The 26,906-nt window shown below is 40.5% G+C and overlaps 1 protein-coding gene and 1 long non-coding RNA gene across 2 annotated transcripts; one reads left to right on the top strand and one right to left on the bottom strand.

The window, feature by feature from the left end:
- Positions 1–3,429: 3,429 nt before the first annotated feature.
- LOC111586989 (carboxyl-terminal PDZ ligand of neuronal nitric oxide synthase protein-like) lies at positions 3,430–23,422 on the bottom strand. The gene is made up of 10 exons (XM_023296829.3): positions 22,903–23,422; positions 21,685–21,756; positions 19,381–19,473; positions 19,226–19,284; positions 18,983–19,091; positions 13,636–13,765; positions 12,968–13,095; positions 7,919–8,080; positions 6,976–7,144; positions 3,430–6,451 (listed from the first exon to the last, which is right to left on the bottom strand). Exons 1-10 carry the CDS (start codon positions 23,005–23,007, stop codon positions 5,919–5,921), a joined length of 1,560 nt encoding a protein of 519 aa, XP_023152597.1. The 5' UTR covers positions 23,008–23,422; the 3' UTR covers positions 3,430–5,918.
- A 502-nt stretch (positions 23,423–23,924) lies between these two features.
- On the top strand, positions 23,925–24,904 carry LOC129349795 (uncharacterized). The gene is made up of 2 exons (XR_008602921.1): positions 23,925–24,569; positions 24,684–24,904. It is a non-coding gene; the product is annotated as an uncharacterized LOC129349795 (long non-coding RNA).
- Positions 24,905–26,906: the final 2,002 nt, after the last annotated feature.

Here is a 26,906-nt window from a genome sequence, read left to right on the forward strand (position 1 = left end):
CCATATCCCCAGTAAAATTGTTCCTATTCACATATTTTTATGTTTCTGTTGTCTGACAACGAAACGAGTACGAAATAGTAACTGAAATTTAGCTCAATAAGAATATATGTTAGCCAAAATGCTACTTTGCAGTGCTAAAATCCTGCTTTAATGGCCTCAGTGTCGTCCAACAAGCTCACAATACACGAATTAAGGCTGCGATATGAAAGTGATGATATTTACATTGAATTTAAAGCTACAGCCAAAGCAAGAGAACAATTAAATAATAAGGAAAAAAGGAGTCGCTTTAGATCTGTGTTTGTAAAATATCCATTCTGCATTGAACTTTGCTCCATATACAGTCCAAACCTTTTTATCTTGTTAAGCGGTTTGATAGAAACTTGAAGATCTTTTGTAGTTGCATCGCTGACTTAAATAATAAGCTGTCTGTTTATTTATTTTTATTGTGTTAGCCCTACAGTTTTGCATTTTAATATAAATCTGTGCTGCATTACACAATGAACTTCAATTAAATGGTCAGTTCGCTTTTTTGGACAAAAATTAACCATTTAAATGACTAATCCTTAAATTAGTTGATGCATTAATCACTAATAGTGCATGTTTGTGGCAGCACCGCAACACATACAATAAGGAAATGAACCAGACAAAGTGGTTCCACTGTAAAAGTCTTTATACTAAGCTACTGTGAGTTTACTTAACAGCTACGCATAGTTAGCTGTTTCCTTTGTGTAAAGTCCTTTTGCTAAGCTAACAAGATGTACGTGCATATTTAGTATACATTAGCTGTATCTACGGGATCATTTTTTTACCTCTGGACACGGTTGCATTACCTGTCTTTCCCATTCTTAATCTTTATGCTAAGCTAAGCTAAGTTGTTGCTAGCTCCTACTAGCCCCCAATATTTACTGTAGAGACCTGAGAGTCAGATCAATATTCACCAGGGAATAAAGCAAATAATTGTATTTCACATGCGAACTGCTCCTCTATTGAGTGTTTGCTAAGAAATCAGTGTGTTGTTATTAAATACAACGCCCTCAGTGTGAAAGTGGACCATGGTGCAGTGGTGGAAGCTGCGTCATGTACCCATGGAGACATGACGCACAGATCACCCACATCAGTAGGAGAGTATTGTTATGATTCACACACATGAATAATGACTAATACAATGATGAAAGCAGCTGTATGAATACTAGTCACAAATATGAGAGTTTGCAGCCATAGTGGCTCTTAATTGGGCACTAAGATACAACAGTGCCTTGAGCTAAATGCTAACGCTCACAATAACAATGTTGAAGGTTTCCTGTGAAGTCTGTGACGTATAGGGCTACATATGTGGCTGTGTTTAATCATATGCATTCTATCTGTGGTTTCATATTACACTCATCAACAGGTGGAATAAACAGACCACTAAACATGATAAAATGTGGAGACGTGTGTTTAAAGCTGGGGTAGGCAGTATTTATTTGGGCAGCATTGGGCAAAAAAAGGCATAATAACTCTCACAAATCACTTGGTTTTTCACCTGGGATAGCATAAAGGACAACAAAGTCAGAAAAATGTGAACAGGGCACAGTGGCATAATGAGGTACTACTAATGAGGCATAAACAGGAACTTTACTAAAGAGTGCAGAGTTTGAATCTTCTATGAAACTACAAATAAAATCTTCTACATTTATGCCTTCTGCTGCTTTACAACATTTAAACCGGCTTTTCAAATGTCTTATGAAGACGGACATATTTGTTAAAGCTCAAGGATTTATTAAATGTAAACACGACGGGGCCACATTAACTTGCTGTTGTTTAGCAGGTTGTACACAAACTGTAGCTTCTGGACAAATATGCGATAGCAAATGTTAAGGTCCACAATTCATCCAGAGGGAAACATGAATGTCTGAAGTTTATTTCATAGCAGGCCATCCAATCATGGTTGAGACATTTTAGCACAAGCCACAAAAATCATTCTCCGAGGTCCCAGGGTTTTATCATCTGGGGACCATTAATGTCGACATAAAATTGTTGGCCAATTACTATATTTTTAGGAATTTTCCTGAAGAAATTTTTGACCATCATGGGGAAATAAATGTTGAAGGATGAGAAAACTCAATAACTGCATTGCATCTGAACCTAAAAATGGTTTGTTCAAATGCACAAGAATTCCAAATTTATTTATTTTCATTTATTTTATTTTGAAAAAAAACGAAAAAAACGATAGTGACAAGGTAGACAAAGTATATATTAGGCTATGTATCAAACCTTTCAGTATATTACGGCTTAAAGGGTTAGGGCTATGGTACTCTCCATAAAATATTTTGAATAGTTTTGGGGTTTTTTTTCCACCTTCTGGCCCTACAAACAAAAGCACTTAAACTGACCTCATGCTGGCTGTTCTTTGTATTTGGATCAGGTTAATAAAATCCAGTGCTCCTTTGAAGGTGTTAAATGGGTTGACACTTTCTTATTTATCTGAGGTTTGACATATCCATGGCCCAGTTTTATCACTGAGGTCGGCCAATCAGATGGTCCTTAAAGTTCCCAGATTCAGACTCAGAAACAGAGGTGACCATGCCTTTTCTGTGGCTGCACCCAGCCTGATGAACCGCTTACCTGTTGAAATTAGAACCGCTCGGTCTCTTGATACCTTCAAGTGCCTACTGAAGACACATATGTACTCTCTGGCTTTTAAATGTAGTTGAGTGTTGACACCCAAATAAACTTCTTGACCAACTGGGCTCTGGAGATCATTATTATCAGCGGCAAATGAATGTAAACATGGCCATTCATCTAGTCGTTGTCGAGGTATTTCAATCTAACATTTCATCCCTATGGTCAAACCAGGGGATGCATGTAACCCTGCATGTACAGTAAAACAATGATTCATGAATTCATTCTACCTGCAGAGTACAAAGGAGCATACTAACATACAGCGGATTCAAGAGGGGGCGAGCAGAATGACACTACACACCATTTTTCTTTATAATCAAGCAAATGAAAGCAGAGGCCAACTCCTGGAGGCCGCCCACTATCTGTGTCGGCAGCAGCTGCACGAGTGGAGCTGCAGGGCGTCGTGGCTGGATGTGGGTGGCTAATGGCTGATATTATTCACATTTTCCAGCTTATCTGCTTACATCAAGCCACTGCTGTCTGCAGACACTGAGCTTAATGGGTGCTGACCCTGTTTAACGACCACAGCTGGTGTATCTCTAACGATAATAGAGAGCCACCACCCTCACAGAGGACCTCCTGCAAGCCCACATCTCATTTTCTCAAGCAGTTATAAATACTAACGAGGAAAACATTTCCAAAAGGTCAGCCCTGGAACTGCTGCTGCTGCTTATCGTTGTGTTCGACGTATTGGTTTAAATCAGCCCCGGACACATTTCAGCAATTTGTAAATCACACCAAATGGACTGGACATACCATGACACCAGATGGCATTTGCGAAAGGGCATTTAATTCCACAAGGAGACACATCAATGTAAGTGCACTTTCATTTTTAGCACACTTCTTGTGAACAGACATAACCTTGGAGAGAAATGCTAGAGACTGACAGAGTGGGGAGGAAGGTGAAGGGAGAGGAAGGAGGGCCAGGAAGAGATTAATCGATTTTGGAAAGAGCTCAAGCTCACGTCACCAATTCGGCGATTCAAAGAGTTGCCTCACATGTGTGACAGCTGGCCAGGAGGATATGAAAAAGTCCAGAAATCCACATCTTTCCCTGAATTCATACGTCAGGACTCTCCAAAACAATTCCTTTGAATGGTGGCGCAACAGTGACACAGCAGTTTATCACTGCCGCACTACGGCATTAATAAATAATACGTACAGTATGTGGTGGCTACATTTTTAAGCAGCAGAGACAAGACTGTAGCAGCACCTGCTCAGAGATATGCTCCCCTCTAAAACATAGTCATCTAATGAGAAAATGCTCCTCAACAATACAAAACAGGATGAAGAATAGCTTGAATAAAATCATGCAATGCACCAAATTTTAATCCAAACTGTATACAATATATTAAAAAAAGAGAAAAGTCCTGTTATGAGAGATTCATGCTCATTTTTAAAGATTACAGATAAGTGTCATAGCAAGTGCAGCAAGGTTTTAATTCCCACAATCCCCCCCAAAAAAAGTGTGTTAGCACGTTCACACGGACTCGGCAGATGGATTTCTTTCTAGAAAACAGCTAAAATGACTGCCCATGTGTCACAAATCCATAAGCACAGACACAACCACAGTGTAGTAAGCCAATGTCGTGGCCCACAGAGTCAAGGAGTCAAACATTATGTCAGGTACAACAATCATCAAACACACAACACAGTATGTAACACACACACTAAGCGACAGCAGAGATGAGAACAGTGTTTTTACAGTCTGAGGCAGGGGTTTGGATAAAGCTGCACTGTACCAATGAAGCTGAGAACCAAATATATGTGTCAGTTTTCTGGATTGCAGTAAGTAACAGTCCATGCGTGTATGTAGTGTAGGATAAATAATGTAACTGGACTGATAAATTTGGTTTCTGGTCAAAATTGAAAGGTGTTAATATGAAATACCTGCAAAACTAGTGACAATCCAATGAACCCTAGCTGTACATTGAGTTTAGTGCTGATAGCAAACGTGTTAACACACTAAACTAAGATGGTGAACATTCTGTGCTAGAGCACTGACTATATATAAGAGATGGACGTGGCCACTGGATGTGATGTCATTCATTGGCTGTCGTCTTTTAAAACCAGATGTGATAAAAACAAGGGATGAGAATTGTAAGACACAATGCGTAATTCAATGATTTCAAGTCCAAATCCTGCTTTTGAAACAATGCAATTAAAAGATCGCAAAGGCTCGTATTTGGGATATTAATGTTAATGGTCACTTCACTAACAAAAGTCACACACACTAAAATTCCATCACGTTTTGAATAACACAGTTAATACTGAACAGAAACTTGACTCGAAAAACTCACATTCACTCGCAAATCCACTCGCACTTGCAAGCTCTTTCTTGAAGAAATGCAGTGAGAAATTTTCTTCGAAACCATTCAGCCCTAACATTTAACTTGTCAGTGGAAAAGTAGCCACCTCCTAAAGCATACCTGATTTATTGTGTAGTTTACTCTGAATGGCAACACAATTTGCTACATCAATATAAAGCTGCATTACAGAGACTCGAAACTAGCAACTGAGACCATAAACACATTAGGACAATGTTTACTTAGCTAATAAGTTAAGTTAGAAGTAGGCTCATTTTCTCATCGATTTCCATACAAGTGGAGTTCTATTTGCAACCAGTGGAGTCGCCCCCTGCTGGCTGTTAGAAAGAATGCAGCTTTTAGTCAATACTGCATTTGGTTCACTTTTTAGATGCAGAGGTTACGTCCATCTTATATATACAGTCTTGGCACTTTAAACTCTTAGTCTTGTTTAAAATGATTTGATGGAGACATTAAGGGTTTAGCAGAAAAAACTTCATGTGTAAATAATACTTTTAATTACTGTTCTGTAGGCTTTAATGACTATTTTATATGAGCATCTTGTCCTTGAACATGCGCTTGCTGATGTAGCCATTTTTCATGTATTCATTAAGGATGTAATGAAGTCATTTTAATATTTTAGATTAAAATGCATAAATTTAACTATGTGTTCATTTATATTCCTGTTATTTAATGTGATGAGTTACAGCACTCATGTGGGATATGGTCTCAGTGCAAAGACAGTGACAAAACTTAAAGGCAAAATTTTAAACTTTTTTCATAACAGTGATGAGTGAGTAACACAGGTAAGTTGTTCCAGCAGATGACGCAGTTTTCTGTCACAACACATATTTTCTGACTAATGAAATCCTTCAGATTCTGAATTTCACACGTTTCCCATTGGGGTGGTGCATAAGTGCAAAGTTGCCTAGTGCAGCTTCCAGAGCACCACTAAACAGCCATCTCATCACCCAAGCAGTCCGGTAGGGTCTCTGCATTCAGAACATTCAGGAGCCGAGCGGCACCGTCAGCTCCGACTCCCTCCCCCTGACCCCAGCTGTCCCGGTCGTCGCTCTCATCTGTGTTTGACTCGTATTCTGATCCGATTCCCGATTCCCTGAAACGCAGCAGCTCCAGGGCTCCCAGGACCTGCTCCCCGAGCAGCGAGCTTTCGTCTGGGCCTCCGTCGCTGGGAGTCTCCCCGGTGTCCTGGCCCTGCTCCTGGCTGTCAGGACCTCGAGATGAGAATCGGAAGCACTCCAGGCGAACTCCACTGCCGCTGATCCCCAGAGGGATTGTGTCGGTGGCGGTGGTGCCTGGAGAGCAGGGTCCTGGTACAGCGGAGACCCAGGCACTGTCACTAATCTGGAGCTGGGACGGAGCTGCTAACGGGCCTGTGGACGATGAAGGGGTGAGGGGTTCACGGGTAACGCTGGGGGGCTTGGCACGGAAAGTTATCTCCAGAAGACTGTCCTGGGAACCCACTGAGGACGAATAGAAAAGAGATGAATAGAAATAATAAGAGACATCATATATGTACAAGATGAAACAAAGCACAGAAAGATCACATTTAAACAGAGATGAGGGACATGTAGGAGGAGAGGTCCAAGCAAGACAGATGAGATTATAGAGAATGGGATGACGTCTGTGCTGACAGGATTTGATAATTCATGACTATAATGGCAGCGTCTTGCCACTGGCTAAAAGTAGAGAGAGGAGAACAGAGAGCAACAGTGAATCCTCTGAGAAGGCTGCCACGGGATAATTAATTGCGTGCCAGAAGTGGATAAGGAAAAGGAGCCATAACAGCAGGAAGGAGAGAGCTAAGAAGGAACCTGATTAAAAGAAAAGAGATGAAGGGAGAAAAGGGTTTTATGACAGAAATTAACAAAGGAGAAAGTAAAGAAATAGGGGAAGATTAAAGGCAAGTTGAAAAAAACTCAAATGTACTTTAAATGAGAGAGGACTCTAAGTGGCACGTCAAGGATAAAAGCGTATTTCCACTTACTCGATGATAACTGGCCCGCCGCTTTGAGCTCGAGCTCCTGGATCTGTTTGACTAACAGTGAAATGTGTTGCAGCAGGTCGGTGTTCTGCTGCAGCAGCCTCTGGACTCGGGCCTGGGCCTCGGACCGAGCGCACGTCTCCACCGACAGCTGCTCCTGGAGCACATGTACCTGAATGCACCAACATATGCGCTTCATTAACAACACAGATGACCAAAACAGGCTCCAGAATCCAGTGACTACAAACGCTGGAATTCAAAAAAACAAACACAGCATTCCCACTTTTCGTCGGAAGAGGAAGAGGAAGAGGGTGAAACAATGAATCAGCGTTATGAATCAACCTCCACGAATGAGAGCATCCAAAGTGAGTAACAAATACAAAATACTCAGGAGGGTTTGGTTCAAGGCCACAGCACAGATGCATTCAGTTTGATGTCAAAATTTACTGTAAAGGAAAAACGTGAGAATTTACTAAGCCAAATATCACACCACATCCTATTTAACACTCCACTGACTGAAAATTTAAATCAAAATAATCATTCCCCTGCTTACGTAAAACTGTAATTCCTGGGCTTTTGCTCATTTGTATGTAACAAAAAGTAACACAAATATTTCCAGTAATCTTAATGAGGATATTTTGATTGATGAAGTTATAATCGAGCCTTTAGTTGTGTATTTGGGTGTAAATGAGGTGGACATAATGGTCTATTAAGACACACCGGTGGTCTGTTTAGGATGAGCAGTTGGGAGTTTTAGTTCATTTTCAGCTTTTTAAGGATGAGCACTTGAGTAAATTCAGCAAACTGTAAACGTGTGCACAAGAAAACCTCAAAAATGGAACAAAAGAAAAAGAAAAGAAAAAAACAGCTGTATCAGATGAGGTTCCAAAGAAAGACAAAACAACATATGTCTTCAATGGGGTAGAAAAGAAAATGCCATCAGTACCTGTGCTGAAGCTGCCAGAGCCTGCTGTTCCTGCTGCTGCAGCTGCTTCTGGAGGAGCTGGACCTGGTGCTCTGCAGAGCAGGACGCCCCCGCTGCAGTCTGACCCGACACCGAGGCTCCGAGGACGGGAGAGCCCAGCAGAAGAGAGGGGTCATCAGATACCTACAGTAGAGATGACAGTAAAATAGTTCTACTGCTTTTAATAGCATCTAAAAGCCGCAGGATCAAAGCCTGTGATGCATCTTATAGAGACTGAAGCACTTTCTTCAGTCCAGTTCAAATACTTGGTGTCACTCACTGTCTGTGTATTATGTTCACCTTTTACTCTAAAGCTTGAGACACACTAAAAGCTGAAGACTGGCCAAACCACACATAAAGACAGTATTCATCAAGTTGCACATCTTGTGAAAACAGTCAACACCACACCAAATATTCTCCTCAGTGAGAGAAACAGGTGAATGCAATGCCAGACACTGATTTAAATTATCTATAGTTAAGCAGTCTATTCAGTTCAACCTGTATTTCAGTACAAAAGTGGCCTATACAAGGACTGTACATAAGGCTAATAGGACAGCAGGCTATTATTCATGACCACATTAAGAGATCATATTGGTTCTCTTGGTTTTACTACCGCTATACTGCTACTAGTTTGGTCACTGATGATGATGATCTGTACAGTCAGTTTACATTTATTGATAGCGATTTGTTCGAACTGAACTAAACGTCATTCCAGTCGAAAATCTTCCACAGTGATGGATGATGCCGCCACACAACAAAAATCTCACGTGTTTCCATTTTAAATAAAGTAAACAGACGAGTATGTATGCCTGTTGATGGTCTGTACAGTACGTAGAATTAAAAGGAAAGTATAGGGTATAGGATAACCAACAATCCTAAATGATAGGGGAACAGTGGAAAGAAAAACATATGAATGCTTGTCTGTCTACAGAAGTGGTGTAAAAGCTGACAGTCTGCCAGTCGGAGCTCCTCTGGGAGGGAAATGCAAAGAGACAGTCATGAGCCTGTCTGCTTTCATCCCGACGGAAAAATCCACGCAAGGATTCTTAGATATCATCCCCGCTTCACATTCGGGGGCTTATAGAAGAGATTTTGCAATAAACTCCTCGAATGTATGTATATTGTGTTTCCACTTAGTTTCGCCATTCGATGCTGCACTGAAGTGCAGGTGGGAGATGTGGAAAGCTTTTAAGAAACAAGAAGGAGAGCGATTAAGGCTACATCTACCATGTCAAGCTGTGTAAATATAGAAAATATCAAAGGGGAACTGTAATTCAGAACACATGATGATCAATACACGTTGCTCTATTGAGACTGCTTTTGATGGAGATAGATCTCTACTTGAATGAATGTTTGTCTTTGACTTTGATGATCTGACACCAGTACATGACATCTGATGTTTTAGACCTTTAAATCATTTCTGCTGCCCTCAGAAGTTGAAGAGGGAAAAAAAAAACAAACAAACACAAACACCCACACTAAGGTTACTATTGTGAGCAACATCAACATTCATTTGGAGTCGTGTTTCGGGCAAAGTGATTCATGTAATTTCAATTATCACTCTAGTTTTAGCTCAGTTTTGTTCTCCTCCAACCAGTGAGAGGATTATCTGCTTCCTTTAGGTGCTAGAGATGTTGGATATTGGACAAATAACTGTAAGTTTCTAGAGCTCCTTCACTGCAAATAGCTGCCAGACATTTTTCAGATTATAGTTGTTCTTTTTAAAACTGATTTCCAATAAAATGAATACATTTAAAAATGTGTACTTTTAGCTCTGATGCAGCTGCTATCTGCAGTCACCGCGCTGTGGGCTCAAGCAATAGAAAAGTATCTTGTAACTAGGCATATGTAAAATATTAATAAGCAAAGTTTTGTTTTGTGCTCCAAATATCTGATTTCCCTGATCAGCCCTGAAAGAAATGGTTGACTCCTACTTGGATGTATTACTGAAAAAATATTGTTTACAAAAAACCTGAACTCTAATTTAAATGCTTGACAGTGTTATTTTAAAGAGGGATTTTGCATTTAAAAGGCACCACATAAGCATGATTACCCAGTCATACTGTAGTACGGCAAAGAAATCTCTTAGATCTACTGCGGACATAAAACCGAGAAGCACTTTTCAATCTAATTGTCTAGATGGGGCTTTAACAGAGGTCCAATCAGTGAACTTATAAATAGATCCATAGATTGATTGTATTGGCTGCTGCTGGGATGCATGACTCACACAATTATGTTCAGGCACTTGTGTGGGAAGAGCAGCCATGAAGGACACGACTTATCTGTCATGTCTCAGACAGCAGATCTATACGTTGGACTATATTGTCTTTCACACTTGAGTGTGAAGGACACTCGACCTTCGAATCACACACAGGAGACACACGTGAGATCCGACCATATGGATTGCTGCTGTTTTATTGTGGCAGGATAAATAATGAAAAAATAAAGATGATTTGCCCCGCTTCCAGGCATCCCCGCAATTAGACGTAATAACCACTCAATTCAAACCAATTAACTCCTCGACAGACCAGCACTGGGTTTATCTCGAGTAATGAAGCTGATGGGGCCCGGGAGAGTCGATGGGAACCTGAACAGACAAACACTGGAGAGCAGACAGCAGCTTGTCCAACAGTGCAGGATTAGCGGAGCAGCGCCAGGAAACCTTGCTGTGAATTCATCAATAAACCATATGATCCCATCAATATTGAACAGCCTCGTGGAGCCCTTCTTCACAAACAACCCTTAAAGATGTGGTTGCTCGCTCTACCGTACACCCCTCAATGCTGTTTTCTGATCTGCATTTGACTTTTTAAGAAGCCAAACGTTCAGCAATGCCCCCTGTGAGCTCAAAGTTCTTGATTAGCGAGACATTTCTGCCTTTTTAGATGTTTTTTCTTCAATCAGAACATATGCTCTGCCAAAATACACCATGTTTATCTTCTGAAGGAATAAACATATGTAAAAGCTTCAGGGACTAAGTTTGATCTGCTTGACCTGAGAATTAATTAAGTGGTAAATCAAGTTTAGGTGTTCAAGTTAGTTTTTAAAAGTGAAATGATTTCTCGGTTAGTTATTTGAATTATTGTCAGATATGTAATTCTTGATAACTGAGTTCAGTTTCTGTGCAAATTTCTGTCACAGTGAATGTATCCTAGTTTTTAGCTTTGTGTATGAGTAAAGCTTCAAAAACATTAGGCTAATATGAAAGTGACTTAAACCTGCAGTTTTTAGGGTTAGGGTGAGGGGTATTTTTTATTTATTTTATTTAACCTTTATTTAACCAGGAGAGATCCTGTTGAGATTAAGAACCTCTTTTTCAAGGAAGTCCTGGCCAAGATAGGTGGCAGCAAGTACAAAGCGCAGTTATAAAATTACACAGTTAAAACTTAATTAAAATAGGGAAAAAAAATAATTTACAAGCAAGTTATAAAAAACAAGTGAATGTGTGGAAACGGCCTCAACAACTCACAGTTTAGATTTAAAGGCATTCAATGAGATTAACTCAGTTATTTTCCAGTCTTTCTGCAACATATTTCAGGCAGAAGGTGCAGAATAAAAAAAGCCTTTTTACCCAGTTCAGTACGAACATATGGAACAGAAAGCAACAGATGATCTTGTGAACAGAGCGAGCGAAGATCACAACTTTTCTGTGCCGTTAAGGTGCAAATGTAGGTAGGCAGTAGTCCAAGTATTGCCTTATATATGAAAATATACCAATGATGGATCCTTCTGGTGGCTAAAGCTGGACATCCTACCCGAGAGTATAACTCGCAGTGGTGCGTTGACGTTTTACAGTTTGTAGTAAACCTCAGAGAAGCGTGGTTAACAGTGTCAACCATTCAAAGACATTGAGCAGAAGCATTCATATACAAAAGATCTCCATAATCCAACACAGACCTATGGTAAACCTACGGTTAGGTTTGGGTTATGGTTAGGGGTAGTGGTTGGGGTCTTCCACTTCAGTTGCGCAGGCCTAAAGACTTGGTAGCAAAAGATCATGCACAACAAGAGACTGGTGCCGAGTTTAATTTATATTATGCCTGGTCCCCTGTCGGAAGAAGTAACAGCAGAGTTGATCTTTAAGGAAAAAATTGAGACAGGACAATTAAAAATCCCAGAAGCAGTTTAGAAATTACAGCAGTATATTCAAAACATCACACAGGTTTAGGGTTATGGTTAGGGTTAGGGTTAGGGCCAGCTGGGGTGCAACTGCAAAAATTAGCCTGATTGTATATACGTTAACAAGGAAATGACCCTATTTCTGTCTTGATTTGTTATTACAGCAAACATTTTTAAAATTAATATATGGTTTCAATCAGTAGTATACTTTTTGAATACAGCATGATGTCAACTTACTAAACTATGGTCCCATTTCGAGCAAAAATAAAGCAGCTGTTGCTTGTAATGTTTCAAAGGTTAGTGAACCAGTTTTAGGCTAAATTCCAAAGCATCAGAACATTAGTCCATAAACCAACTCCACAGCGCCTACATCCATCTTTTTAAACAGTCTATGTCCCCAGCCCCAGTTTGCAAAGCACATTTGTTGTTATAAATGTGTATTCTCCAAGAAAGTGCTGAGATGATAGATCACTATGACATTATCAGAGTTATTTTCCAAAACTATAGAAAGCTCCATCCACAGCCACAGAAGCATCAGTATTCTATAAGTATTGTACAGTGTAAAAGCAGTAAGTTTTTGGACCGCACAAAACTCGAGGGTTTAAATGGTAATTTAAGTTTTTGGCAAACAGCGAGGGGCGTTTGTCATTATTTTCTATCTCTTTCTCGTCCAAATAATGACTTTTTAAACAGTGAAAATGAATGTCAGCCTTTTTTTTAATGAAAATTAGTAGTGGCTCTGCGTGTTAGTTGCTGTGTCATGCAGAATGGTGCCATAAGCGTCAATAAATCACACTTTATTGTGCTAGCGTCATCTCCACAAGTTCTAGAAAGCCTCGTTTGTTTTAATGGAGCGAGAAAATAACTGCGTGAGCCGAGCTGAAAAGATGAAGGACGGCTTCGGTACTCTACCTTCCCATCGCTACCCAGGGCCTCGTCCTTTTTGCTTTTCTCCAGGTCTGACGAAGACACACATTCAATGCTCTCCTCTGTAGTGGCTTCAAGGTCTGTCTCCTCTGACAACGCAAACCTCTTCTTTGCTGCAGAGAGACCAGATGCATGACAGTGATTTCCATGCTGTAAATTTTTTTGTTTTTTACCTTGTGCTTCAATACTTTCCAACATATCTAGAGGCAGTGACAGCAGCAGCAGCTTCAGCGAGCAAAGAGCTGGCTGAACTCCACACAGGAAAAGGTCTTTGATCAACGGCTCGCACGACTCACCAAAACCAATTTGTGGCTTCAACGTGGCAAATTGGGAAGAAAAGAAAAAAAATAGGTGGAGGATAATGACATCATTTCTCAGAAAGGTGTTGCCACTGTTTGTTTCTGCAGGGTTTTTGGTTTGTCTGAGAGAGAGAAAGCAGGAGGAGAGAAGAAAGCCTGGGGAGTTTGTGTGTTGTTGTGAGAGATTGACACTGAATGTGTGTGTGTGTGTGTGTGTGTGTGTGTGTGTGTGTGTGTGTGTGTGTGTGTGTGTGTGTGTGTGTGTGTGTGTGTGCGTGTGTGTGTGTGACAGAAGGAGAGTCGGGAGGCTTCTGTGGATGCAGTTTTTGTGCTTTGTGTGTAGGTGTGAGTCACCTGGCACTGCCTCCAGCTCCTCCTCCTTCCCCTCCTCATCCTCCTGCTCATCGCTTTTCGGCTGCAGGGTCAGCTGGTGACACACATCAAAGGCCTGACCCACCGTCCGCACGATCCTCATGGCCTGAGACTGCCAGGAAGGACACAAAGAAGAACAATATATGTGTGTTTGTGTGTGTGTGTGTGTGTTGGGGTTTTGACAACAGAAAGAAGCAGCAGCAGCAGCAGGAGCTCAGTAAGGGAGGATGCAAAAATGAAGGTGCACAGCAGGAGAGAAAATGGGGCGCCAGAGGAGTTTTTGCAGAAAGACCGACAAAGAAAGCGTGTGTCAGCATTTGGTGCACGACTGATGAGAAAGACGATGAAAAGTAGAGAATGAGGGGGATGGAAATTATGACGGAGGGAAACAGGAGGGGAGATAGGAACCAAATTAAACGGAGAAGCTACTGCGAGCGCCTTCGCCGCTTGTCCTTGTCTTTCTTTGTACACATTCTGCTGTCATGGTGATGCATCGGCCTATTTCAGCAGCAAGCAACTTTGATAGCAGAGCGAGTGAAGATAAAACTTGTTATTGTACGAGGCTTGGTAGGTGTGTCAGCTTCGTGCCATCAATTACTGCCCTTTTTTAGCAATTTGCCATCAAATGCGGCTGTTCGTCTTCTAACGGGAAAAAGAAAGTATGATCAGATAGCACCATTGTTGGCTTCTCTCCACTGGCTTTCTTTTTGTTTCAGAGTTGATTTTTTACATTTTATTGTTTGTTCTTCAAATTGTAAATGGTCTGGTGCCACCTTATTTAGCAGACCTCTTGCAGAAAACTGAAGTCGACCAACCAGAAGCTCTTGGATGCTCCAAGCTCTATGCACATAAATAGGGGCGATGGAGTCGATAGCTGCTCCTAATCTCTGGAACATTTGATCTCTTCATGCAAGAACTGCTTCACTGCTGAAGACCCACCTCTTCTTGTTCTTCTTCTCAAGCTCGACACCCTGACTTCAGCTTCTACCATGCTGTTTTAACTTTTAATCCTTATTTTATTGTCTTTTTTTTATTCTGATTTGTCTTTTAGTCACTGCATTTTATGACCTGCAATTTTCATTCCACAGCACTCTGGTTGAACTCTTGACTTTGACTGGTTTCATTTGGATTAACCCCCAAAATCCCTACTTAAGACTTAAAATAAAGCTTTTGCTCTAAAATATGTCATGCATATTCAGTAGATACATGCTGTTTTCTCAGAAGTACCATTTACAGCAAAGGTTTTCTTGAGTCCTTTTAGTGTCAACGGATTTCTGATGAGAGACAAGTCGCTCTGATACACAACATAGTTCATGAAAAGTTAGAGACTGACCCAAATACATTGACTATTTTTTATTTATTTATTTATTTTAATCTCCACACACTGTTTTTTTATATGCTAGAACAAAGTATCATGAGTGCAATAAGCAGTCAGCACCTTGGATGAGCATCTTCTCTGTACTGCAGTGTACGATAGTGGTCTCAAAGGTGCAATTTCAGATTCCTGGGGTTTCATATGCATATAAAAATCTTTCATATAAACACTTCAAGACTGAATTCTGTCACCTGCAGTTTTACTTTACAGACATGAATGTGTCAAAGCATATCAGCGTATGACACAAAGGCTCATTTTCTTAGAGCAAAATAAGTTTGTTTCTTAAATCCGTGTACTGTCCTGTTTAAGCTATTGGTTTGTAGAACTGAACTGACTGGATAATTAACAGTCTATGGAAACAGCACAATCATGGTTAGAAGTAGAGAGAGCTCTATAATATTAACAAATTAACATTAATAAAGGAAGATGCATTTAAATGATTGTTCAGTTCACAAAAAATGAGTCAACATACACACCATTTTTCTGTGATGTTACCAATACTGGACAAACGGGACTTCAAATCCCATAGATATTTTACTATGTGTGAATTCTATGCTTGTTTTCTACCTGTGCAAGCACAGCCTGCAGTTCAACCAAGCAAAGAAGAAAAAACAGAATTTTTGACTAAAATGTTGGTCGCGGCTGAATCAATAATACATTCTCGATTGTGCCGAGCGTTATAGAATTTTTTGTTCTTTTATAGAATCTCGTCAGAGCAAACCATTGTTTGTTAAACAATTTGAAAAAACTCATGTCAGATAAAGTGATTTTGATGAAACATCCCGATTTAAAGCTTAGATTCAGTGAAGTTTCCTGATGGAATGGCATTTCACAGATGTGTGTAATTTCTGGAGGATGAATCATCACTACTTTAATATGGGAGTAATCATTTAGATAATCATCATAGCTTGAATAACAAACATGACTTAGTTGTTCAATTGTGTATATTTGCCAGTTATCATGGTCTTATTTGGTAGTAAACTAAACAGCTTTGTGTTTCAGGCTGATATCACATTAGGATTTGGGGAAGTGTGACTATTTTGTGACTTAATTAAATGAGTTAAATCGCCAGATTCATCATTAAAGAAAATGATCCTGTCTTGCAGTCCTTGTGAGCTCTACAAATCAGGTTCAGTACTGTTATATAAATTAAATACCACTTTTTGTTTTGCTTCTTGGTGTCAGTGATTCTTAGGCTGAACACACAGGTGAGAAAACTCCATGTGGCCTTTGCGACGCCACCTCTTCCCTGATCAATTTCAGGGTTTCTTCTTTCCTAAATCCCTAATATGCAGTCCAGTGGCACCATCCTAAATCCGCTGGAATTAAACTTTATCCACCATGTCCTTCCTCAGTCTCACTAAAGGTGATGTTTTCCATATTGAACACTGGCAGAAGCCGCGTCGAAATAAATTTATTGCCATCTGCCTCAGGAGGATCATCCTGCCTCGAGGCGTTCAGTCAATATGTCAAGGTAACTCAAGCTTGAAAGTAGCTCAATCAGGCGAAATATCAAAATGCACCAACAACAAAAACATGGATACAGCAGGGAAATCGATTCTGTTGCTCCATCAATGCAGAATTTCATTTGATTTGGAAATGGTCACGTTAAACTGCCAGGCCTCCCGGGGCCAGGCACAAAAGGCTGTGCTGATGCTCTGAGCGACATCTAAGCCTTGCTGTGCTGGAACATGATGAAAATAAATCAATTCTCCTCTTATCAGCTGGTCCATCTCCTCCTACTCAGCACACATGCTTGGTCTGCAAGTCCCAGATAAAGCTCAGCAGCCGCGGGGAGGTAAAGAGGCACCGCTGACCGTGTCCCTGACAATGTCGTGGGTGTTTCATTCGGCAGTGGTGAAAATGTCTTTAAGTGTAAAATAAAAAAGACCCTTTTCTTTTCTCTTCCCACCAAGATGATTAACATTCAGCTTCACTGTCTGTCCGGTATCCATGGTGAAGAGATGAGAGTCAACCTCACTGACGCTCCGTCTTTGTTGTGTTGGGAAAAAATTGGCAGATATGTGGAGAAGAACATGCCTTTCATTGTCATTTCGAGATTATGCACATCGCAGGTCTCTCTCAGATGCACTGGCTGGATGACAGCACGTCACATCATCATCAGAAGCTGCGCGAGGTGAAAATGAAATGCATCGATGGGCTCGCTGTGGTTCATGTTTGTTTGCAGCCCACTTAAGCAGGAGAAAATCTGTGCTTTCATTAATGTCGACAAAATCCACCATAAGACCCAAACCAACAATGTGTTTATCCATCTCTTAATAGCAACTCCAACTGTTCTGTTGCTCAGCCCCGAGCACATTCATACCCACTCAAGACGTGCATTTTGAAGCAACAGACATTTTGGAAAACATTCTTTCAGTAACTGAGAAAGAGAGTTGGATGACAAGCTTGACAGAACTCTGCTGTCTTGACATTAAATCTGACACCACAGCGAGCAACCTGTCAACTTAGCTTTGCACAAACACTGAGAACAGGAGGAAACAGCTGCCTACTCCTCATACACACACCTCTATAGTACTCTTATTAATACATTATATCTCTGTTCAATCTCTACAAAGCCTTAAATTTAACCTCAGAGTGATGCTACAACTCTGGAAAGTCACTGAACCTGGTGAAGAAATAGCTCTAATAATAAATCACAATGTGTCACTTTTGTGTTAAATTTGTTTCAGGATAAACTGAAAAATATCACAAACTGATTAGTGCACTTCAGAGGCTGAATTCTGCTGCGTTTCAACAGAGTTAGTCTTCTTGTTTGTCCTTTTATCCCAACTTTGTGCGAGGCGGCTGCTGCTGGCTGTAGCTTCGTGTTTACCGTCCAGATATGAAAGCAGTATCGATCTTTTCATCCAACTGTCAGCAAAAAAAGTAAACAAGTGTCCCGAGATTCTGACTACTCTCCTAGAAAAACAGGTCACAGATACACATGTTCATAAGGGTGAATAATTTATAACCCAATACTCCTAGAAAGTGTGTTGCCTCAGAAAGAAATAGCAACAACAAGTATGCATCTGAGGAAACAGAACTGCTAGCAGATGTTTTGATAAAGATCACCTTGGTTCTTGCCCACCAGTTATAGAAAGAGTTTCATTTTCTCATACACTATTCTGCAGGGACATCAGCACTGCATTCTGGGCTTAGCACTTCCCAAGATGATTATGATTGGTTTGAAATGTATCAAAGTTGCATAACTAGAATGTTTTTCCATTTTTCTGCCTCAAAATGGCTTAAAATGTTCCATCTAAAATATTGCTGCCTGCAGAATTGGTCTCTTAGTTCTGTTACATATGAAACCCTGGAAGTCTGAAATCATGTTATTGAGACTGTCATTGGTGGAAATGCTCAGAAATGGTGTTGACTTGTTTTGCTCATGTTGCATCTTCTAGCACATAAAAACACCATATATAAATGTTACAGAGGTTAAAGGTTTAATAGCCAAAAAGCTGGATATGTCCCTCAGGAATTGGTAGTGCCCAAAAATAAAGCCAAAAAAGTAAATATTAGACATAGCAGTGGGTTTTTAGACTGGCTATGTGTTGCTGTGGGAAATGAGGTTAATGATGGCAGTGAGAGTGGAACAAAACAGTGAAGTTGTGTTTAGGTAAACCATATAGATGTGTTAACATGGTAAAAATCTTCACCAGAGGGGGGTCTTTAAAGAAATACGGACAAGCCAGAGCAGGTTTATTTTGGTTTTTATTTTTTTGCCTTGGTAGCAGAATGTTAATGGATCTAACGCTAATGGATCATTCTGTAGCGCTGACACAGCACTGATGAGAAAGGTCTGGCTATGCAAAACTACAGGGACCTCAACCTTTGACCACCAAAATTTAATGAGTTCAATTTAAGCTGTTAATGAGATATCATGCTCACGAGAGCAGGACAGACAGAAGGACAGATTACCTGAAATCTAATGCCAGGACTTCGACCTACCTTCCTCTTTGACTTGAACACATTGCAGCGGAAAATGTTGCTCTGTCCGTCTCTCGCTATGTAACTGAAAATCTTCAAGTCTTGAGCATCATGTGAGACATAGAAGATCCTGTTGAAGCAAGAAAATGCATCACATCAAACCAGTGTGTTTTGATAAGGGTTTAGGTTGAGTTAAGTGCAAGCTGCCAGCATATTTGGCTTCAGTCTTCTCATTTTTGATTGTAAATAATCAAAAGGATTCACCTGTAGATGGGATCCTGGGTGACTAAGATGGTATTCTCATCCCATGACCACCCTTTTCTCTGTCCCAACAAACAACAGTCAGAGACATTAGATATAGTTCAAGGTTTAAAGTCGAATAAACTGACTAATCCCGTACAAGCATGCCCAACACTGACCTTCTTCTTTTTGCGCAGAATCACTTTGACAAAATCAGTGGATACAACAATGTTGACCTTCTTTTTCTTTATATTCTTCAGCTTGAATTCATACTGTGGAGGAAGAACGAGAGTCAAATTAACATTCAAGGTTGGTGACAAAAAAATAATCCAAAAGTTAAATCAAACCAAACTGATTGACTGGCACTGATGGAGCTCTATACACGAGATAAACGATATACAGCAAATCAGAAAAAAAGATGGGATTCTCGAGACATGGGGGATATTTTTGAGTATCTTCTTCTCAGGGGAAATCTGAGATTGAGTAAACATTGAGAAACTGTCGGTTTCAGTTTCTGGAAGCTGTTTAAGCGTTCAAAGGCTGACTTCCCAGAGGGAGGCAGACATGTGTGGGACACTTTCATCCCTCTGCATGATTAATACTACAGCCTGTATCCTCGGCTTTTTTTCACTGCGGGCTCCGAATATCAGGGCTCAGAGATCTATGAACAAGCAAGGATTCATACTGAATAACGCGCCTCGCTTTGAAAACACAAAGTCCAACATCAGATGATTAATTGATCAGACGAAGTTCAGTGAAATCACCCGTCAGCGAGCGAAACGTCGCCCACTCTGCACGGCACACTTGGATGTTCTCTTCATCTTTTCTTTCTTCTTTTCTTAGGGTTTGTATAAAAATAACAACCCAGAGCTGTCTTTTATTTTCCGCAGGATTGAAGCTGTCTTCTCACTCTTTCCCTGACATTTCAGAATAAACAAAATTGTGAACTTATGATACTAAAAGCACTGATGGCACTGGTGATTTCAGCCTTCAAAATCTATTTTTTGTTTAGTCTATACAGTATAAACCTGTGACCTTTGTTCTTGTCACCTGGTCTTATCCCCTTAATCCATCTTGTTACTGTGTGGGAGTTTTCTCCAGATGTGGACTAGATTGTAGATGCAAAGGTGAAGGACGCAGATCCTTGAAAAGTGTGTGTGTGTGTGTGTGTGTGCGTGTGCGTGTGTGTTACATCCAGACTAATGCAGCCCCACATAAACTGGGATGAGAGCACCATCCATCTCGGCACACACCGCTGTCAGAGGGAGATGAAGTGGAACGCAGGAAGTGTTCACGCCACATTTTCATGCACATCAACCCGATATTAATTCAGACTAACGCCACCTCCAAGCGAAAATAACGCTACAGGTTGTGGCCTGCTCACCTCTCGTCTTATCTCTAAGCCACTGCGAGTAGTTTAAGGACGAGGCAGCTTTAAATATTCAGCCCCCGTCTCCTCCAGAAGCGGAGACTCTTAATTACCGAGCCATTACATGCTTTTATGGTATCCATTTTAATCTCACCCACATTTACCATCATAGTATTTTCATTATTTGTCTCTTAATGTATTTTCTCTTCTTCTATTATTTATATACTCAGTATTATTATGTTTGCTTTAATGCATTTTACAGTCTGTGCTTTTAGATGAGAGCGACATAATGTGGGTATTTCATTAATACTGTTTGTTTAAGCTCACATGGAAAGGCTAAAATGCACACATTGAGCCAGCAAGGTATTTGAATGACCTTGTCCATTGTGTGGGTTTCTTTTCACTATCTGAGCACTGAATGTGTCATCAGCTCGAACCTTCGCTGGAGCATCTTTATAGTTTATCATAAGGAAATGTGTACAAATCTGGAAATCCAAGCATACAGCGCCACTAAATCTATGCCAGTACAATCAAATGGCCATTATCCTGCACTGAGCGTGAGGGATCAGGATTAAGTCTTCTCTGGGTGTCACTGGGGATGCAGCCGACCTCCGAGTGACACCATAACTTGGTTGTTAGATTAGATCCAACAGCTGACAAGCAGCTAAATCCTCTCCTCCCAGTGCTGCAGTGTAAAACTGCACTGATGGGTAATGACAAGGCAGTGCACTGTTTCCAGGTCTAAATGAAGGGACGCTCGGGAGATGCTGGTTCCTGTAACGGCATCGCATTTAGACCTGCATGCTGTAGCTCCCCTCAGCCAGAAAATCCGAGCTGTCCTCTGAATCCTGCTGTGATTTAAACGGCTCCTGACAGCCCACTGAATCTGCCCGGCGTGGAGTTTTACCGACAGGTGATTTATGCGTAAAGACGACAGAGAGGATCCTCTGAGCAACTGTGCACAAGGTGATGCATAAAACACAGCAGGGAGGTGTTTAATGTGTAGACAACAACATTAATTGCCTGTTTATTACTAAGGTGTTTACGCCGTTGAGGTCACAGGGGTCAAGTTCGGCGTCTGGTTCAGACCAGGTCACTTATTTAATTGTCTTACTCTGATTCTCCTCATCGCGGCGACAATCTCCATCCGGCTGCCGGGGCGACCCACCTCCAAACTGCCAATGTACTGCAGAATGAGAGAGAAAGGGTTAAACATTGGCTTTTTGACAGAATCAACACTATTGATTAAGTGAGGAGTGCTGGAGTGTTGATGTTGTTTATTTATTTCTTTTATTTCTTTTACAGTTTTGAGAGCTTTTTCATACAGTTTTGGGGGAAAAAATCCTCTCATTGCACTCTAGATGTACGCTCAGTCCACCAGCATTGATCTACATTATACATTAGTTTCCAACATTGATGATTTCAGCCTCTCAGATTTGAGAATTTGCAGCTTTCTTTATGGTGTTGCATTATACTAAACTGTATATTCTGTGGCATAGGACTGACATTGAGATAGATAGATAGATAGATAGATAGATAGATAGATAGATAGATAGATAGATAGATAGATAGATAGATAGATAGATAGATAGATAGATAGATATTTTATTCATCCCCTTGCAGAAATTAAAAATATCCAGTAGCTCATGCATGTTACATTTCAGAAAAATAAGGAAACAAATGTGCAAAATAATATGAAAATCGTGCCGCAAGAAGAAATAATGTGAAAAATTGTGCTGGCGTTTGCAATAAAATGGGAGTATTAAAAGTAGAGCATAACAACAGAAACAACAATACACATGGAATGGATGGAAATAATAATAAGCATATAGTATAATGACTTAGGGCTCCTGCAAAATTACGCTTTGCATTATGTTTTTGTTTTATAGTGCAAAATCAGCTACTTGCACAATCATTTTCTGTTGCAGACTTATTACACTCAGACTGATTTTACTGTATGCAAGAAGCCAAAGAGTTCAGCTTTAATTGACAAAAAATGCATCAACTGTCATAAGATAGCTTGCAGTGTTCGTTAAACATACATAAACACTCATCTGCATTCATCTAGGTCTAAACTGAAGCAACACTTTAACAAAATAAGTGAAATTACAAGAGCCAAAGCCATGCAAAAATAAAAAAATACTGTAATTATTCTGTCAGAATACATAAATGTAGCATAAAGTAGTAGATACAATTAAAGAAAATAAAGTGACAAAGCCTTGCAGTGACAGGAGTAGCCACCACATCAGTGTTAACAATATGATCCACTGGTCTCCAAGCCTGAATTTCTTCCTTTCACCCACTAACTCCAATCTGTTGCGGAGGCTCCTACCTTTGCCTCGAAGCAGACCCCATGTTTGAACACCTCCTCGTTGTGCATGGGGATCCTCAAATCGTGCGCGTCATCCACTAGATTGTACTTGGTTACTCCTGGCATCGCTTTAAATGACAGCCGACTCGCTCCCCGACACTTGTTTTACGACAGCGCTAGAGACCTGCAGATATGCGCATCTCCCTCCGCACCCTCTCCACGGAGAGACGCGTCACTCCGGAGGTCACATGCGGGTTGAGGCGCTCCGGTCGCGACCGATTGATTGGTTGACGGCGCTCAATGAACGCGCTGATCGGTGAGTTTTAGCCGTTTCACTCCGGTGTGGTTTGAGGCAACGACGGAGGAGCAGTTACGCGCCGCCGCCGCCGGGGTCCCGATGACGCACGGATCTCAGCGCATGATTGGCTTTCTTTTTTTTCCTCACAGCGGAGTTAAAGTGAAATATGTGAGGGAACGGTCACGATTGAGCAGCAGCAGCAGCAGGATTTTAACTGTCAGTAAACTGGATGTAGGATGTGACAGATGAGGAGGGACTCTCCCTGTATGGACTCAGCTGCTGCTGTTTGCTTGTGTGACATCTAGTGGCATCACAGGGGACAAACACCATCAAATATTTGTTTCCGTGTGGATTCCAGGAGCCCCCAAGGCTCCCCGAATATGGAGGACTAAAAGTGCCAAAATTAAATAAATAAATACATCATTAAATAATTAATTAAATATGTCATTAATTAATTAAAATTGGAATTAAATATTTCATTAATTAATTAAAATTGGAATTAAATATGTCATTAATTAATTAAAATTGGAATTAAATACTTAAATGTGTTATTAAATAAATATATCATTAAATAATTAAATATGTCATTAATTAGTTAAAATTGGAATTAAATATGTCATTAATTAATTAAAATTGGAATTAAATACATAAATGTGTTATTAAATATGTCATTAATTTATTAAAATAACAATTATTTTAAGTAAAAAACATATTTCATTATTTCACGATTTAATTAATTATTTCATGGTCCTTGTGTTGCAGTGGATCATGAATTAATTTTATCTGTCAACCTCGCCCGTCAAAGTCGGTGGGCGGATCCTAACACCTGATTGGTTACCCTGCACATCAAGTCAAGGCAAATCGATTCCAGATAATGGATTGACGCAGAGCTTGTGAACACATTCCGATACACTGGGTGGCGCTATTCACCTCTACGTTGGTTTGGATACTCAATAAAACAAAACTTTATTAGCAACCGCTAAAGACTCGGTCCTCTTTCCCAAATGTTGATACATGCGGTGCAAGACAAATTTTCCTTTAGCATTTCCTTTAGCATCTACTCGGCGCGCCACGGCTCGTCTCGGTTTAGTTGTTTTTCCATTACATTGAGAACCACCTCATCGTGGGTGGAGTCGTCATAGCACGGCGGTCCGAAAGTCCCTTACCGTCATTTCTGTGCGACACAAACGCAATGCAACAATGTACATGGAGGCGATAGTACACCTGCTGCTCGGTCTGTGGCTTTCTGTCAGATTCAGAGTAATAGAAGAGTCGGAGAAAGCTGAGAGCGACGAGTCGAAACACTGAGGAGACACACAGGAGAGTTTGGGAGGCGATAAAGCAGTATCAAGCCGAAGACAAGAGGATATGAACGAGACGACATATGAGGGTAAGCTAATGCTAGTTCGCTAGCTATCGTGTATCAGTCCTGTGAACGACCCTGTAATGGCTGCAGTTTGTCACTATTAGGTATTAAAATATGTATGCTGTGTATGTGTTTCAGATGCTCTCTGATGAGACTTCATGGGATTTACCTGAAGCAGCAGCACATGAGCCTGCAGTGGCACAAGGTGTAGAGGAGGAGGACAGAGATGTACAGGATGCACTGATGCACTACGTGTCATGCAAAGTTATTCTTCTTGTTATACTTCTGTTTTTCGGTCCCCGGACCGCTATTGTTTTCTTTAATGCAATTCTGACAATAAACTTTTGTAGATGTGTCTATACTATTGTTTGTTTGTGAAGGTTAGCAAGATTAAATAAAAAATTAAACGCCAAAACATTAAAACAGCTGTTTTAAGAAAATTCCAGTTTGATAAATCAGTATTGCTTTGGTGTAATTCAGTCACCGGAATTATGCACCATAAAGGAGTTTGTGTTAAAACATGTTAAATCCCATTAAACACAAATACATTATTAGGGAATATAGAATTGTTTGGTTCAGACTGTTGACTCTTTTTCTACCAGTGTCTTAACAGACAAAATGAGAAGTTATGATGCAATCACATAAGTCACAAAATAGTTTATTAGTCAGCAGCAAAATCAAAACTATTTACAATGTGCAAAGTACAAACTGTGGTGGGCCTCTCCTACAGTGGAGGACTAAAAGTAAAACTATATACAACTACAGGTGCTGGTCATATAATTAGAATATCATGAAAAAAGTTGTTCATTATTTCAGTAATTCCATTCAAAAAGTGAAACTTGTATATTATACTCATTCATTACACAGACTGATATATTTCAAATGTTTATTTCTCTTAACTTTGATGATTATACCTGAATACTAACAAAAATCTCAAATTTGGTATCTCTGAAAATTAGAATATTGTAGAAAGGTTCAATATTGAAGACACCTCTAATCAGCTAATTAACTCAAAACACCTGCAAAGGCCTTTATATGGTCTCTCAGCCTAGTTCTGTAGGCTACACAATCATGGGGAAGACTGCTGACCTGACAGTTGTCCAAAAGACAAGCTTTTTCATGATATTCTAATTATATGACCAGCACTTGTAAATCTCAAGTCTATGGGAGGTGGACTCGCTCACACTCGCCGGCTGCCCACTGCCTACCCAGCTACCCCAGCACACCCAGGAATGACTGGTTGAAGGCAGTATTCTGGGCCATCTCCTCCCGCTGCAAGGCCGCTTCATTCTCTCTTGCCTCGCTGAGGAGCAACCAGATGTTCTCATCATGCTGGGCATGACTCCACTCCTCCTCAGCCTGCATCTCCACAAGTACGCTAGGAAGGTCCAGTTTTCTGTGGCCCCCTTTCCTCTTGCCTAGACCAAAGACAGAAAAGTGATCAGAGTCAGCTTTAATGGCCAAGTAAGTACACAATATACACGGAATTTGGTTTCGGCTGTTGGTGTCATCCTAGGAATATGGAAGAGAATAATAAAAAATAAACTATAGAAAGAGGAACAGGGAGGAAAAAGAAATAGTAGTAAAATAGAACACAATATAAACAGAAATGTACAGCTAGACTGGAATGTATGAACACATTAGCAAAATGGTAATTGCTATAAACACAGTAGTGGTGATTTTTGTGTACAGGGCTCTGTAGTCCAAATGTCCAGGGTGAGTGGGGTCTCTGATGATGTTTTCTGCAGTCCGTACTATGGGCTGTAGTCTGTTTCTGTCCTGCTGTGTGGTTGATCCAGAGGTGCACAGGACAGATCGGATGACTGCAGTGTAGAACTGGATCAACAGCTCATGTGGCAGGCCATGTCTCCTCAGCTGTTGTAGGAAATACATCCTCTGCTGAGCCTTTTTCAGGAGGTCCTGAGAGATTGTAGTCCCCAGGAGCTGGAAGGACTCCACAGCTATGATGTGATGTGTTTAGCCACCCGTCCATCCATTTTCAATCATGATCATGTCTTTGATACTTTAATAAACTTCTGGCACTCTTCGCTTTAACCAAAGCACAAGCAGTAACTCCTCCACCACAAACAAAAACGACGTGGTGTGAACTTCATTTCATCCTGTGCACATTTTGGAGTTGCTAAGAAGAGCTGTGTTTTCTCATTTTTATGTATATTTTCATTCAGTTTCACAGCTACCTAGTGACTATAAGAAGAATGGTTGCAATACTACACTGCACCAGAACGTAAATTAATTAGAGTGACTTACTTGTTAAGTCAATGGAAAATAAATGCAGCTGCATGTGTTCTGTTTATGTGTCACTGCAGCTACATGTAGCTTTCATCAGGCGTTCCTGAGCTG

The sequence above is a fragment of the Amphiprion ocellaris genome, chromosome 10, assembly GCF_022539595.1.
Source record: "Amphiprion ocellaris isolate individual 3 ecotype Okinawa chromosome 10, ASM2253959v1, whole genome shotgun sequence".
NCBI classification, from domain to species: domain Eukaryota; kingdom Metazoa; phylum Chordata; class Actinopteri; family Pomacentridae; genus Amphiprion; species Amphiprion ocellaris.

Bases quoted from the DNA above. Each gene is read 5' to 3' on its own strand.
- LOC111586989 (XM_023296829.3), bottom strand. From the start codon at position 23,007: ATGCCAGGAGTAACCAAGTACAATCTAGTGGATGACGCGCACGATTTG. The intron at 19,474-21,684 runs GTAAGACAATTA...CTTCCTCCACAG, and splicing joins CCGCGATGAGGAGAATCAGA to TATGAATTCAAGCTGAAGAA. The intron at 6,452-6,975 runs GTAAGTGGAAAT...ATTCGTCCTCAG, and splicing joins GGCGGGCCAGTTATCATCGA to TGGGTTCCCAGGACAGTCTT.